Source organism: Phodopus roborovskii, unplaced genomic scaffold, assembly GCF_943737965.1.
Source record: "Phodopus roborovskii unplaced genomic scaffold, PHOROB, whole genome shotgun sequence".
In the NCBI taxonomy this organism is placed as follows: Eukaryota; Metazoa; Chordata; class Mammalia; order Rodentia; family Cricetidae; genus Phodopus; species Phodopus roborovskii.
In genome coordinates, this window is record NW_026125804.1 from 1,257,175 (window position 1) to 1,274,287 (window position 17,113).

Consider the following 17,113-nt stretch of genomic DNA (forward strand, 5'->3'; position numbering starts at 1 on the left):
CACCCTGGCAGGTCAACATATTGGGAGAAATTCCATGGTTAGGTAAGTACTAAAGATGGTCAGCTTACACGATAGCTTGCCTCTTCCTCATACCTCTGACCTGATACTAAAGCCTAACAGCTTAAAACAAAGGCTTGTGGGCTTTTTCTCTTGCTGATAGACTGGCTCAACAAGTTCATGGCAGGATCAGGACAAGTTATACAAGAGTTGTGGGTCAATCAGCCATCTTATCTTTTTTCAAACTGACCAATCCTAAATCAGGGGAAACTCTTCAGCGACTTACAAATCTTCAGCCCTTGATAACATACTGATTTTTGGGTTCCTGAATCTTCATTAGGCTTTAGAGAGGATTATTTTCTCTGTGTCTGCTGCATATATATCTGTTTCCTCACTCCCAATAAATGCATTTAAACTGCTGATTCTGTCTGTGCTTGCTTGTGGTGGTGAAGCTTTTTCTGCTGCTACCTGTCATGCTCAAGATTTTTCTTGCCTTTTAGTTCTTTAACAGGTATTGATAATGAGCATGATATAAAAAGCCTTAAACTATATCATATCATACCTACCCATACTTATTCATCCTTCTATTCATCTGCTTACTCATCCATTCAAGTGCCCATACATCCAAACATCCATCCACCTACCCATCTGTACATTCATCTACCCAAGGACTGGCAAATTCATCTGTTTCTTCACCCACTTATCCATTTTTCAGTATACTCATCTACCAACCACTTATTTGGTACCCAGTCTATGTAGGAACTATGTATGATAAACAGAGAAAAATTAAAATCTTGTTCTTCCAAACTGTCCACTAGGAATGAGGAGGGGGAGTCCAGATAACAGGACAATGGTGTGGGAACACATCTATGACATTGAATCCAAGAGTCATCATTCCTGCCCCTCAATACCCAAGTCTGCAGAGGACATCACTGTTCACAGTATAAGGGGCATCTACTTTGAGGGTGTCAGGAAAAACTCATTTTGGTGTCACAAAAAGGAACATATGAACAAAGTGAAACTAACTCAGCATGGCAATGTCGTTTTGCAAGAAGGATACACCATGCCCAGGGATAAAGTTAGTGAACAGCAGTACGCATGGCCTGGATGACCCCTGTTTTTGAACCCTAATACAACAGGGAGGTTGCCTGTTCCTTACTGGCTGAGGTTCCAACCTTACTGTCTACTACTGATTGGCTTATTTAGAAAGTAGCATGAAAAGAGAAAATAGAGAGAAGGTAGAATTAACAATGTTTAGAGATTTAAGCATTTTAGGAATTCCAGGATTAAACAAGATCTTAAACAAAATTAGCTAACAAAGGACTGACAAAAGGGACTCTGGTGGAGCAGAGAACAGAAAAGGAAATAGCCATTAAGCCTGTTGATAAGAAGAGAAATGACTAAATGCTTTACAAAGCCAAACTCTGAAAAGCAAAATTATTGAAGAGAGGCGGGGACTATACAATAAAGCAGGGGTTATATAGTGATCTGAAGCCCTACCTCACCCCATTGAGCACACATAGACTCCTTTCTTTTTCTTGTCAGTGCTTCCCCATCACTTGTGCATAAGAGATAGCTGAAACAGGAACAGAACTCACTAGTATAAAGGTATATGGAACAAGCAGGGGTATCTTTCCTAGTGTTAGGAACTGAGTTAAGACCTCCTCTGAATTTAATGTGTTGAAGTCCTATCTTCAGTATCTCAGACTATAACTATGTAGGCAAACAAGACATTTAAAGTGGTGATTAAGGTGAAATGAGGTCAATAGGATGACTCAAAACTAATCTGTCTGGTGTCCTTGTAAGAACTATAGATCAGGAAACAGAGACATATAATGCAAGCAAATGAAGGCACAGTGAGGAAATGGAGTTCTACATACAAGTTAAGGAGAGGCTTTGAGAAGAACCAGACCTTCCTTTGATCTGGCTAAATCTTCTTTTAGCCCCAGGGAAGGGGTCAATACTTACTACTTAAGCTATCTAAGAGATAGGACATTTAAAAATGTTTCTATTGAAATTTCTGTGCACACGCACACGCGCACGCGCGCGCACGCGCGCACACACACACACACACACACACACACACACCAGAGGACAACTTATGGGAGTTGTTTTTCTCCTTTCACTATGTGTATTCCACGGATAGAACTCAGGTCTTCAGGATGTGATAGAGGAGAGAGAATACCACTGAATCTGCTACCTTATGGTCAGGCTACCCAGCTACCATGCGTTTCCCCTTCATTCAGCACAATGATTTCTGATGTTCCATGTACGTTTATTTTTATTTTGAGACAAGGTCTTGATCTATAGCCGAGAGCTTATCTTGAATTTATGAGCTCCCTCCTTAGTCAGCCTCCTAAATGCTGGGATTACAGGCATATGCCACATATTCAGCTGTCACATAATTTAAAAGATTTATAATTATGTACTTTCCATTCAGCTACAAATACCTGTAATTCTTTCCCTACTACATGGTAAGGTCCCACGGGATCTTATACTTCACACATATACAAAAAGATGTTACTAGCAGGGTGAGATTATCTCACCCCTGTAATCCCAGAAAGTGTTGAGGTATGAAGATCAGCACAAGTTTGATGCCAATTTGTGCTACACAGAAAGTTTCTGTGGGGAAGTGAAACTGTATTTCAAAAACTAAGAAACATTTAAAATTATAAAATAAAAAGTTATGTTATTTCTATTTGATTTAGGTAAACAACCAGCAAATAAAAATAATCCCTATGTCAACATTTTTTGTGTTATCTCAACAGAATGCAATAAAAAACTTTTTATTTCCAAACATCAAATAACATATCAATAATTCATTTCTCATAGTGACATGTTTATGTTACTTTAAATCCATATAAGGACACTATGCATCTTTACATTATAGACTGTCTATTATTTTTATTATTCTTTAATTTCTTAAGCATATTATTTATTGCTAATCTTCGAGAAACATAAATTATTTGTGTAAAAAGCTAAAAATTATTTTTCAACATTCTTATTCGAAAATTACAATGGCCTTGCCTCTCTTTCTCTCTCCCTCCCCCTCCCCCCCACACACAATGCATTTCTGAAAATTGCTAGGTTAGTAGCTCAAAAGCAGACTGCTTCTGGAACTAATTTCTTCAGAGTAGCTAAGCAGTCAGCTGAAAGACACAACCATGATAAATAAAGCAGAGGGCCCCTCCTCCCTTCCTCCTATTCCTGTGAGCTCTGATAGAGCCATTAACACACATAATCACATGTGCACACACACCACATGCACATTATAGCTGTCCATGGTGACATTCTCTATACATAGCATCATGCTGCACCACCCCCCTACCCTGCACAGCTGGTGCTTAGCATGTGACTGATTCTGAACCCAGGAATAAAGCTCTAATTGTCCTCTTCAGACACTGCTAAATTCTGTAGGCGGATTATTCAGCAGCCTTTCTTACCCATGAGTACATCAGTTTAGCTATGCAGACTGTTTAGTAATTGCAGGGATTTCTGAGGTAGGCACACAGAGTTATCAATCTGGTCACCTCAGAGCCACATAAACATGTAATACTTCTGAACAGGAATAACAACAGTTAGTGTAAAAACACGTGAAACAAGACACCATTACATAAAGTTCTTGAAATCACACATCTAAATTGGTTAATTCAGCACTGGAACCTTGAGCTTTGAAGTCAGTGTTTCGTTTGCATTTTATGCTAGCCACATATGATGTACAAGACATTAGGAAACTCTTCACTCAAGAAAGACAGGTGCATGCTGATTTGCATCCTTCCACTAGCCCTTGTAACACAGGGTTATAGTACATCTTCACTCTCCAATTCTACGGAAAGGGCAAGGTCACATTGTGTACACATCTAATCAAATACACCTTCTGTGTAGCTTAATAGTTACATGCCTCCCCCAAACAATCTGGAATTGATTGGTGCAGGCAACACCGTAAGAGCACAGATTTTTGCCTGTCTCCCTGTCTCCCTGTCTCTGGGGAGCCAAGTGACTTCTATTATAAAGCTTCAAGTTAACTCATTAAATATGCCCAATTTAGAAAGCTTCACCAAGATCCTTTCTGACAATCCTGAGACCATGGCCTACAAACACAGCTATGTGCCAGATAGTAAAAAGTATCTCTTCAGTTAAATACTTTGTTCAAGGATATTAAACTGGACTAGACATTTATTTTGTCCCCATAAAGCATTTCACTATAAGAAAACCATAACAGACATTTTAAGATCACTAAAGGCCATTACTGCCCTGCTTCTCTGGGCAGGGCTTCAGAACCCATAGGCTCTCTCTCCTCTAAACGCTAAGATCTTAGTGATGATGGAAATCACACTCAATTAGCAAAACCCAGACTTGTCCTATTAATGTAGCACTCACCTACAATAAATACGTTCACCCTCAACACAAATTGTCAGCAACCCCAAATCCACAATTCACCCACCTTAGAGCAGAGCATCCCTCCTCAGCCTGCAGTGTACACTGAGGTCCTTCTTTGTGTCCACCAGAGTCCTCTGCCTGTCTATTTGGCTCAACAGGCACTTCCTGTGAAGAGCAACACCATGAGACACGGAGTCATCAAGCTGCCTGCATGCCTGAGACGGCTGTTATTATGAAACCCCTCATTTGTGGGTTTGCTTTGTATGCTGTCCCACAAGGCCTGTGGCAAGGCCTGTTGTCTCAGACTTGAGACCCAGTCACAGGACATGGCTATTCATCTACATATGGCACTTAATATTGAGATCACTGACCTAGGACCCCTGCATCCACTTCAGTTCTAAGCAGGAAACAGAACTCTTATGTGAGGGCTATTACCATGTGACACAATTGGCTAAAAGAAACACAATAAAAGACAGCTGGCCACAAGTCATTACTGTGAAACCTCACGCTCTAGGACTTATGGGGGCTGGGATTCTTACTCCTGACTGAGAAGGCATGGAGTTCTCAGAGATCACACTGAACTGTTCAAGGGGAAGTCAGAGTGTAGCAACAGCAAAAATGAGCTCTCTCCAGGTCTGCATGGAGTTTCAGGACCAAATGCCAAAAGCAAACAAGCAACTATCCTTCCATGCACAGCATGGTGGGTATCTTCTAAGAAAACTAGTAGGTTTTTTTTTTTTTAAATAAATGAGGCTGTTAATACTGTAACATTCCCCCCTACAGAGCAGATACACAGAAAAAGCACAGAGTGACAGGGAAAGAAGAGAGAGGGAAAGTGACTGACAGTGGACATTAAAGCACTGATACAAATCAATAGTTTTATAGAAAGCTCAAAATTAACTCAAATATCAAAACCGTCACTTTCAAATAATGCAAGAGGGCCTGGTATGGTGGTACACATCTGCAATTCTATCACTTGGGAGGTGGAAGCAGGAAGATTGCAAGTTCCAGGTCAGCCTGAATTATATAGTGAAACTCTGTTTCAAAAACCAAAAACAGGAAATAAAACAACAAAAACTAGCCGGAAGAGGGCTGAGGGCATAGTAAGTAAGATGATAGCCTAAAAACAATAAGGTCCTAGGCTCTAATCCCAGCACTATGTGGTGGGATAGAGTGCATTAGTTTAATTTATCACTAAATGCATTTTACCAGAGTAATTCTACAACCTCAACTACTCAGGAAGCTGAGGCAAGAGGATCACATGTTCAAGGTTTGTCTGAAATACAAAGTGATCCTTCTACAAAAAAGAAAAAAAAAGTAAAAAGAGGACTCTGTGAATATGGCTCCATGGTAGACTGCTTGCCTAGAATATGCAAAGTTCAATCCTAGGTACTGGTTGGGATGGGAGGAGATACAGCAAGACAGAGACAGAGAGAGTATAAATAGAAAAGTAGCAAGTGACATCAATTTTTAAATGTTATTGTCTTTAACCCCACCCACACTGAAATATTTAAAAACTGCCTAGGTGGGGTGTGCTAGAGAAATGGTTCAGTGAGTCCCTGCCTCTGCCTCTCTTAGAAAAGACTGGAGTTCAGTTCCCAGTATCCCAGCTGCAGGGGACCCATCTGGCCTCCATGGGCACTAGCATACATGAAGCATACACACATACATATACATAAAAGGAAAATCTTTAAAGAACTTGCTAGTGTATGTTAAGCCTTTAAACAAAGTACCTATTTTCACTTAATTAAAGTGATACTTCTTATAGTTTCCTAGCACCTAGAGTTCTTTGCTTAGCATGAGAGTAGATACAAGCTACTAATAGTGAAAGTTACGAATAGGGAGCTTGGGATGAAAGTTGTTAGCACAAACGTGGCACTTAAAATAATAGTGCTGAAAGCAATTTCATTCCCTTATCTTTCAAACTAGAAATGACACTTTTGCACCTTAGTGAGCCATCATATATGCTGGGTGTGCCCTATGTATCTAAAGGTGGTACCCAGTGCAAGCTAGATCATGGCTTACGGTAGGTACACTGCTTACCTGTAAGTAGTGATCTGTGGATGGTGATGACCTGGACCGTTCATGAATGTACTGTGGCCTCTGTTGCTGATCTAGACCAGCATCCAGAATATCATCTGCTGAATGGTAACGCCCAGAATTCCTGGCTTCCAGAGGTTTCTTCTGTTCCTTCCAAGATGCCTGATATTCTGCGAAGGTTCCAAGCCTTCTGGGTGGGTTCAATTTCTCGGAGGCCTTTTCAACTTTTCTTTCATCATTGAGGATCTCTCCACAGGAGGTGGCCCGCGACCTCTTCTGGGACCAGGGCTCTGTACTTTCATACTCACGGACCCCTGTCTGTGGCCTCTCAGCTTTCTGTCTCAAGGGACCACAGAGAACTTGTCTGTAGCTTGGCCTCTGGAGAAGAGACTTGCTTGTTTCCTCAAAAAACTTCCATCTGTCAGCAAAGGTACCGACAGTATCCTCAGGTGTCCTGACATTAGGATGAGGACTGTGGTCACCTGAGAGACCCACCTCATTCATTTTCTCTGGCTCAGAATAGGACTTCAGTTTCTGCTCTGCTGTAAACCGTTTCCGGCCTCCAATTCGAAGAATGTGGGGCACACCACCTCCAGAAGAGGGTGGCTTGGCCAGACCTGCCTCAGAGATGCGGGGGCCAGACTCTAACTCCCCAGAGAAAGAAGATAAAGAAGATGATCCAGTATGCTCACAAGTCCTGTGCTCTGATTGTCCTGAATACTGATCTGCTGGGGTGGGATCTAAATCACGGCGCTGGAAGGAGGTGGCCTTCAGGACACGTGTCTGGGCCTCCTTCAGGTGCTCTTTATAGGTGCTGGGGAAGGAGCCTTCTGGGACAGTGCCCATATCAATTCTCCAGTCTCCAGCACAGTCTTCAGCTTCACTGTCCCCAGCTAGTGTCACAGTGCTCTTGCTCTTCTGCAGCTTTGCTCTGCGCATCTGGATCTCATTCCTCAGTGTTGTGGCAAAACGGTCACTCCTTCTTGTGGGTTTACTTGTTTGGGCATCAAACAGTGGCGGCTTCTCATTCCCACAATCCTTGTTCTCAGGTCTCCATGTCCCATCTTGGGTCAAAGAGTGCAGCATGGGTGTCCTCTGACGAGAAATTCTCCCACCCTCTCCATCCACCAACTTGAAGTCATCATCAGGACACTGCAGTCCAGCTTTTGCAGTGTGGCTAACTTTAGGAGGCTCTTGAATTCCTGAGCAGCAGCCTTCAATGTCTGCATCCAGCTGGTGATATCCCTCTCTTTCATGAGAGGCCATGGTCTCCTCATGCTGTTGTAGGTAGCACCTCTGGCCCATCGGGCGCAAGAGAGGATATTCAACGTCCACAGGAGTTGTGTCTGAATGCCAATAGTCACCTCGGGGTATCACAACCTGGGCACTCCCTTGCACAGGTTGCCTGGGAGGCACAGAACAATAATGGCTCTGCCCTCTGTCATCCAGCTTCTGGTTGGCAGAACTGGACCACTTCACCTGAGCAGGGCTGCCAACCTGGGGCGGTGTAGGAGGATCCTGCAGACCTCCACCAGGAGTCATAGGAGGCAGCTCCCTTGGTGATGAGGGGACCCTTGGGCTCTCGTCACTGCACTGCCGTGGGTGGTAGCTCCCATGGTGTGACTTCAGTGAGTGCACATCTGTACTGGACAGGGAGAAGTGGTACCTGCCCTGAGCCCCTCCACCTGCTCTATCATCAGAGGATAGCCAACGGCAATCGGGGTGGCCTTCTTGCTGGCAACCCAAACCTCCTATTTCTTTGCTACTGCTTGGGTATGCCAACTTCCACTGTCGATCAGTAGTTTCCAGTCTGCGGTCCCCTCGGGGTTGCACTTGGGGCAGGGCGGTAAAATGCTGCATACTGGCCAAGTCTGAAAATGGAGGGCCCCTGCCCTTTTCATGGCTCCTGGCTGCCACAGCAAAGCTATCACTGCGTGAAGGAGGTGCAAGCGGGGGAGGAGAAGAAGGTGTTTTTTTCTTGTCAGGAACATACCAGACTGGCGCAAAGTTGGATCTTCCAGAATTGGTTGTTTTGGGTTCAACATTATCCTCTGGCCTTGGGCTTTTACTGCTGTTACCAAGAACCCTGGGTGTGAAACATGGTGGCCTGTCCTGTAGTCCCTGAGGATCACTTGCAGACTGGCTTTGTCGGCTGTTGCCTGGCCTGGAGGCCTCCCAGAGGCCAACTTTGTAGAGAATGTTCTCAGTGGAAGAGGCATCGGCCTTGGGTAAGGTGTGGTCAGGGGTGCTGGAGCAGGTAGAAAAGGAGCCATAAGCTGAATCTCGCTTGCTGTGGCTACCCAGGTGGTCGATGCTGCTGTTGGACTTGGCAGATGACAGGTGTCCAGAAGGGTATAGCTGGGAGCTGTGGTCCAGGCTATCTATGCTACCCACAGAGCTGAAGTGGTCTGAAGTACGGTGTAGGCTTGGGTGCTCCCATGAGCCAGACAAATCATGGGAGGAAGAACTACAACAGGAAAAAGCACAAAGACAGGTGTCTAAAAAGAAAGATCAGAGGAAAACAGCATTGTGAGTGTAGTTGGTCCTCCAATGAGGAGGATGAGGATACTCAACTGTAACTGACTGGGAACTTGGGAGAAAGACACTTCTAAGGGCACAATGAAAAGACTGTTAACCTCCTGAGTGCCTTTTAAAGATCTTTTTCAGTGCTATTACATTTTATTCAACCTAATGCCCACATTGATGCAGGTAGTGACTGAATTAACATTTCTATGGTCCTTCATTGGTTAAGATCAGAGACTGGAAAATGACAGCTCATAAACTAAGGATGGTTCTTAGCTTTTTAACACTTTCAATTAACTTTTTAATTATTATGTGTGCATGTAGGCATGTTTCATGCCATGTGTACAGAGGTCAGAGAACACCTTTTGTGGAACTGGTTCTTTCCTTCTTCCTTTCTATGGATTTCAGGGATGAGCAAGTCATCTTGCACTGCAAGACTTTTACCCACTGAGCCTTCTCATAAAATAATTTAAACACACTCATAACATCCAATGAGATTAAAATAATAATTAAACCTTTAATCCCAAGTACTTGGGAGGCAGAAGTAGAAGGATCTCTAAGAGTTCAAAGCCAGCCTGATTTACTGAGCTAATTCCAGGAGAGCAAAGACTACTAGTCTAGAGACACCACCACTCCCACCCCCCATCCCCCGACCTCTGCCAAATCTTTCAACATATAAAAGCCCAGGGCCAGGTAGATTCAGTGTAGAAGTCTATCAAACTGTCAAAGAAGTAACATCAATATTCCTCAAATATCCCATAAAATATCAAAGCAAGGACATTTCCAAATCTTTTTATGAAGCCAATTATCACCCTGATACTAACCCCCCAAAAAAGAAAATTATCCCTGAAAAGAACATGGATTCGAAAGTTCTCAAACACTTACAAACCAAATTAAAAATACATCAAAAAGATTATCCACCATTACCAAGTTGCCTTCATTCTAAAGATGCAGGGATGGTTCAACATCCATAAATTAATAAACATAATCTATAATGGACTAAATCTCTAAAACTTTAAGCCATTCCCCACACCAAAAGAGAGTGGTGGCTGATCACATAGGAGTGCTATGGAAATCCACCCTGCTAGATTCAGAACCACCAACTCCTTGATGTCCCACTTGATAGTCCCAAAGGGACTCTACAAGAAACATCCACAAGAAAAAGGCTTATTCATTCTTGGTGTAGCCATTTCATTTTGTTTTCTATTGTCAGATATTTCTGTGTTCAGTTAAATTCTCCGTTCTAACCCTAACTGAGCATAGGTGGCCTTGACTGTTCTGAAGTGAAGACACTCATGGGAATTTCTGAGTATCCACAGAACATTACAGTTATACAGATCACACATGGTGTCTGGTCTCAAGGAAAGTATACCTACCTAGCGTGGTGTTGGCTCTTCCAGGAAGGGGAACCACTGGTGCTCAGAAACAGTGAGGCTCCTGGCTCATGGTGGGTATCAAAGAACTTGGTGGCATGCCAGGAGTGAGGCCTCCAAGTTGGATCACTTTTCCTGGAAAAGAATACAAACACTGAGGGACTTCACAAACTAGACACCTTCTTGTCTGGGACATCAGCAGGAACCCCACAAAGGAAACTAGTGGCATCTGCTGACACCTAATATACAGCATGACTTCCAGCTACTTTTCATTGTATATAGGCATGTACTTTATTTCATATGGTTGTTAATGATTAACTATGGTAATCATAGGCTCTAAAGCAGCCCCCAATATTTTTAAGTTGTTCTTCCATAAATTAGTATTGTTTGTCAGTTAAAAATTTTATAAGCTTTTATTTGAGACAATGTCTAATGTACCCCAGGCTAGCCTGGAATATCTGATCTTCCGGAGTCTAGGTGTACCTCCACGTAGTTTTATGCAGTGCTAGGGACTGAACGTTTTGTACATACTAGGCAAGTACTCTACCAACTGAGATATACCCCTAGCTCTTATTTTGTTCTGCTTTTATTGCTCTGTGTGTTTTTTAAAGGTTTATGAGGCCTTGGGACTGAACCCCAATACCCCCAAAACAACAAAATCCCTTCAGGGGAATACCACAATCATGAAGACTCGCCCAAGGTCTCTTCTACTCCAAAGTCACAAAATCACTACATCAAGGTACCTTTCCTCAGTGCTCCAGTTTAAGACAGAAATGACCTTACAGCAGATAGGTTTTGAAACAGTAAACAATGGGAAAAGAGGCTACTGAACACTTTTAGGTAAATAATAAACTAGACAGACATTTTCTCCCATAGCCAAAAATATTAAAAGAATGATATACAATGAAGAATATTTTCAGGTCCTAGCCTGTGGGTTAGGGAAGCCTGGAAAATGACACCCAAGTCTGTGACCAGTGGCCATGACCCATGGCCTGGGTTGCTAGCAAGGGCCATCCAGATGTCCGTGGTCTGGGCTGCCATCTGAGGCCATGGGGATATCCTGGCCTGGCCTGATACCAAGGGTCATGTCTGGGTCCATGGTCCTACTACAGCCAGGGTCTGTGTTGATGTCTGTGGCCAGTGTTACCACCAAAAGCCAAGTAGTTGCAGTCTGAAGCCATGTTGATTTCTGAGCACTATGCTATCTGGCCCTGGCCCTTATTGGCTGCAGCACTTAGGAGAGCTGGCCCTGCCCCTTGTTGGCTTGAGATCCAGAAAGATGCTTCCCCCACCCCACAGCATACAGAAGAGCTGGCCCTAAAGATTAGAGAGCCGGTGAGCTGGTACTGCTGGCCCAGCCCCTTGCTGGCTGTAGCATTTGGAGTTGACCCCACACTTCACCAGGGCAACACAGTAGAGTTGGCTCTCATGCCATGGGCACAGGTGAGCTGACCCTGATCTGACCTCTCCTATCCCTGGGGCTGTGCTGAGGAACTAGCCCTGGAAGCTCCCTGGTAAGGGAGTGCTAGCCCCAACAGTATGAACACAGGAGAGCAAGTCCCGCTCTTTGCCACCTGCCACAGGCCCACCCCTTGCCAGTTGCCAAAGACAAAAGAGCTGGCTCCATCCCTCAGCCAGCTGGTCCTGGTGGCATGGGTGCAGGAGAACAAACAGTGTAAACAAATCAGCTACCACCTAGACCTAGATCCAAGGCTTTGAGTTGGTCCACATCTGCCTCAATTAAGACCTGCTAGTGCCTTTCAGGGGCTAGTCCTGCAGAACCAAAGCTGCATGACTTCCAAAACTGCAGGATCTCCATGACACAGGGCAACCACCGGATATGCAAGAGGTGTCCTGTGAGGATCCACTCTTAATGGAACCAATCCAATGACTTATTGCAATGAACATTTGCAAGTAAAGCAGTTTGGGCAAAAAGGTATAGTGTGTAACACAATGCAGCTTCCATAGCAAGATATTTTATTAGTTAATTTATTTTCTTTTGAGGGGAGGTTGCAAGGGCAGAGGGTGGATATGGAGGGATAGGGACATGGGATTGGGGTGCATGATGTGACATCATAACACTAATTTTTAATGACTTGTATAATTTGATGAGTGTGCAAGGGACAAAAATTAAAATATATTAAAATATAATGAATTTATAATCATTTTCCAGGAACTAGGAAAACAATAAAATGGACAAATTCATTATACCTCAAAAGGGAGGAATTATAAAAGTAGAAATGTACCTCATAGAGTTCCTCAGAATCTTCACAAGGAAAGCTCTAATCACATACACTTCATTGTCTGCTGGTTTTTCATGTTATATTATCTATAACTTCTTTCATCTTTCATTTTTGGTTAACTGGTGAGAGAAATAAACTGGACTGGCTGAATGTGAGGGTGGAGGGGAGGTAAAATATGGCTATGTAAAGAAAATGCCTCATTTACGATTATACTATTTGTACCTCCATACTAGAATGGCCTGAAATACTAGTTGAGTACTAGTAGAGACTACAGGAGAGCAATGTCCAGGAAAGCTGCTATTAGTAAACAAATTCCATAATAGTAGCAACAAACTTGATTTTTACAAAATGTGTAATAGATTTAAAATGTCTATGCTACTCTCCCATTGGTGGATCTGTGTCCCTTCCCCTTCAGTATGAGCTCACTTAAGGTGACCAGCTCAAGTAACAGAATGGAACCAAGTATAATTCTGCAATCCTAGCACTATAATCCTAGTATTTAGGAAGCTGAAGCAGGAAGATTGCTACAATTTGGTGCCTATCTTGAGCTACATAGTAAAGTTCCCAGAAAGCCTGTGTTCACTGCATAAGACCCCCTCCCTATAAATGGGAAATATTAACATTCTAGGCATTTGAACAAGGTTGTAGGAAGCCTGTAACTTCTTCCTGACTGTCTTAGAATGTTTTCTCTGATGAAAGCCATGTAAGAGTATTTAGTTAACAAGTCGGAATCAGATCCTGGTGCTATGGAAAAGGGTTCTCCACAGCACCTACAAGTATGTTTATGTGCAAGCTAGCTAGGAGAAATTCTCCAAGGCTAGAGGGAATAGACTAAGAAAAGACAAAATGAATCTCTTGGCTCATATCTTTGAGAAGTATGTATGAGTAGTAGACTGTGCTCTGTGAGGCTGTGAAGAAATGAAAAACAATCGAGAAGGTCCTTAAAAGGACAATACACAGGGCTAACAAAATGGCTCAACTGGAAAAAGGCACTTGCCACACAAGCCTGAGAACCTAGAATTCATGTAAAGATGGAAGGAGAATACTGACTTTACAGGGTTGTCCAATGGCCTCCACAACTACACAGTGGCATATACACATCATGCACATATACACACACACTGATAATAGCACTATTGATATTTAAAAGACAATATACAGATAGATGTCAGTTTCAATATATAGTCAGAAGTTGAGATACCTACGGGGACTCTTTGAAGAAAACAAAGACAAATAGTAGAAAAGGGTAACCGAAGATCACAAGAATAGTGAGGATTTCAAGAAGACTTATTGGGGCTATTTTTTAAAAATGAGAAACAAATGAAGATATACAGAGAAAAGACTTATTTTCCTATATGCAATCACCAAAGGTTCCAACACCTACCAGGGGCAGTGAAATTTTCCTACAATGTATGTGATTGTTTTCATATCCTCTGAATTTACTGGTAAAGCCTGAACGTATTTGGGGATCAAGTGCATCAGGCTAGTTAGCACTTCAGATGCTGGGAAACAGCTGAAGTTATATTAATAAACAGATGCATCTAGGGCCTACTAGCTTGTCAGCCATTCACAATTCTGAAGAGATTTTGTGTTCTCTGATGCCACCTAATGGCCCACCCACATTTGCCATCTCTTTGACTAGTTCCACCCATTCTCAGGTGGTAAGAATGGATTTGCAATCTACTTATAAAGCTTTCCTGTTTCCTCAGATGCAAGACACAAAGTCAGATGCGCTTTAAACCAGCAGCCCCTAGTAATATGGGTACAGCAAACAGGACAAAGACATACCTTAGTGTATGGCACAGCAGAAGAGACAAACAGCCTTGAAATGAAGCCCCTAGTAGCACTGAGTTTGGATCCAGTTGGTAGGTCATGCAAACAGCAAGAAAAATTCACTATTGATACTCTAGTACCTTTTCCTGACATCATCTGCCATAAATGTAAACAAACTGGATTTACTTCATTTTAAAAAAGTTTCATAGTATGACTTGGATATGCTCTTTATTATGTGTGGGGGTGTGCATGTGTACAGTTCAGAAACAACCTTGGATATTGGAGCTTGCCTTCTATCTTGTTTGAGAAAGGGACTCTTGTTAGCCTCTCCACAAACTATGTTAACTGACCCATACGTTTCTGAGGATTCTCCTGTCTCAACCTTCCATTTGGCCATAGGAACACTTGTATTACATACAGGTATGTGCTATTACATATGGCTTTACATGGGTTATGGAGATCTAAGCTGAAGTCCTCATGCTTGTATGGCAAGTAAATTACACACTAAACCATCTCCCAGCCTGATACTTGGATACATTTTATTTTGAAAGAAGAGTGTTCAGTTTTTCAGTACAAACACTGGCACAGAGCAATAATAATTCTGTTTCTTCTTCTGATTTTTTTGTTGTTGATGGTTATTTTGAGACAATCTCTTATTATGTATCCTGGGCTAATGTAGAATTGCTTTGTAGCCTCCTACAGTAGCCTCAAAATTGTGATTCAACACCACAAACCCAGCTTCTCTTTCATTCTGCTAATTATTAGCATAACTATTTCAATGAAATTTTTGTTATTCAAAAAGGCATACAGAATCCCTTCACTTTCCTCAAAAAAATAAACAATCACATAGGAGTTGGATATTTTATAGCCATTTAGAATATAGTAAACTGGACCTCCTCTCCAAATACAGTCTATATCTAGTCGTCCTTCTCTATTTAGTTCTGCAAGTGGTAAGTGCACTCTGCAAGTGGTAAGTACACACAGGAGACCTGGCTGTTCATACTTCTTGAAGCCTGCAGAAGCAGCTCAGCATACCCCTCTACCTGGAAATTGTGACAAGGCAGGCTATGGAGCTGTTTCTACATACTGAGAGTGATGGAAGCATTATTAGTGTTTTAGACAGTCTAGGACATAAGAGGCAGAAACTAGAAAGGCCTTGCTTCATAAAAAGGGCAGTGTAGAAATGTGCTAGGAATACTTGGGCCTTTGTGACTTCAAAAACACAAGTGGGAGAGGCCACAGTCTGTGGAGGGGTACACAAAGCCACCCCCACCAAAGGCCTATAGAAGGCAGGATGCTTTCAAAAGGTCCAAGGTAAGAGAAAGTAGAGTTTAGCTGGCTCCCAGCACTTGCCCACACTTAGAGTTCTTCAAACAATTAAGAAGAGTGGACCCTGGCTCTCACTTCGTATACTTTCTACTTGCTTTCCCTCTGCTACTTTAGGATTCACACCTGTGTGCTTCATCTCAGGTGCACTTTGTATGATTGACTTAGGTTTTTATATTTTTATCTAGCACTTGGCACAGCCCCTGAAAGAAAGCTCCATGGCTTTGTCTTCAGGACAGAAACCCTCTTCCCTCTTGAAGTTACCATTTACTAGTTACAGCATCTGTGGCCCATGTCTTATCAGCCCATTTAGTTGAGAGCATTCCAGATAATAGGACCTACTGGAATGATGTTAATCACTTGGCTAGTATATTACTTGCAAGTTAAGTGAACATATAAAGTGTATGTTAAAGCACTCTTAACGATAACACTGTGTATCTACTGTAAGAAAAAAGTAGAAAGTGTAGGAATGTAACCCAGGAAATCAGGAAGACCTAGAATTCGTAGCCAGCCTGGGCTACATGGCAAGTTTCAAGAGCCAACCTGGGCCCTGTATTGAAAAAACAAAAACGCACAATGAAACAATACATAGAAGAAAGGAAAAGAAAGAAATGTTGACTGCTTAATGGCACTGTGAGATTCTTTCCTAGGCAGTGCTGTAGACAATGACATGCTGTGGATGGGAGCATCCTGCCTGATAAGATCTGATCCTATGGGACACAGGTGAAAGAGTTCCTGCCTTTATACATTAGAAGAATTAAAGAAAGGCACAAATGTCCTAACGTACTCAGCAGATGAAACTGATACAAGCCAACAAAGGCCAATCTTCAGCAATAACAGCAACAGTCAATGGATGAAAGCTTCACAGTTCCTCTTCTCCCAGACAGTACAATCCCCTTATCTCTGCTCTGGCTAGAGCAAGAAACCTGCTTCTAGTGTCTTCCATCCTGTCCCTGTAACACTCCCCACTGCAAAGACAATGCCACAAAATGAACTCACACCATACTCAGTACTAGAATACACCCAAATAAATGGTCTTTTTTCTTACCCTTTATCACATACCCTTCTATAAATTTAGTAATGTTGGAAAGTAAAGAAAAAGAAATGCTAGGTCTCTATCCTATCCATTTTATATTCAAGCCACTTGTGATCAATAACACATTATTTTCAGCTGCCTAGCATATCAGGCAACATTTAAAAAGACTCTAGAACTACTCCCTGTCTTCACTTCAACAGAACAAATAATGTTGGCCAAGAAAACAAAAGACATTCAAATGTGTAGTCATTAATGTACCTATTATAAATAGCCCTAAGGATTAACATCAGAACTGATGAGTATTATATATAACAACAAAGACAAAAAGTTGGGTATGGTGACTCACACCTGTAATCCTAGCCCTCGGGTAGCAGAGGCAGAAGGATTCCCACAAGTTTGATTCCAGTCTGTTCTACACAAGA

At 42.4% G+C, this 17,113-nt stretch overlaps 1 protein-coding gene across 2 annotated transcripts in view; it reads right to left on the bottom strand.

The window, feature by feature from the left end:
- The window catches only part of Shroom2 (shroom family member 2), a 140,423-nt gene that overhangs the window by 40,800 nt on the left and 82,510 nt on the right, over nucleotides 1-17,113 (bottom strand). For both annotated transcript variants that reach the window (XM_051178711.1, XM_051178712.1), the window contains exons 3-5: nucleotides 10,317-10,448; nucleotides 6,421-8,884; nucleotides 4,442-4,542 (exon numbers count right to left, since the gene is read on the bottom strand). In XM_051178711.1, coding sequence (XP_051034668.1) covers nucleotides 4,442-4,542; nucleotides 6,421-8,884; nucleotides 10,317-10,448 — 2,697 coding nt within the window. The remainder of the gene's footprint in view (nucleotides 1-4,441; nucleotides 4,543-6,420; nucleotides 8,885-10,316; nucleotides 10,449-17,113) is intronic.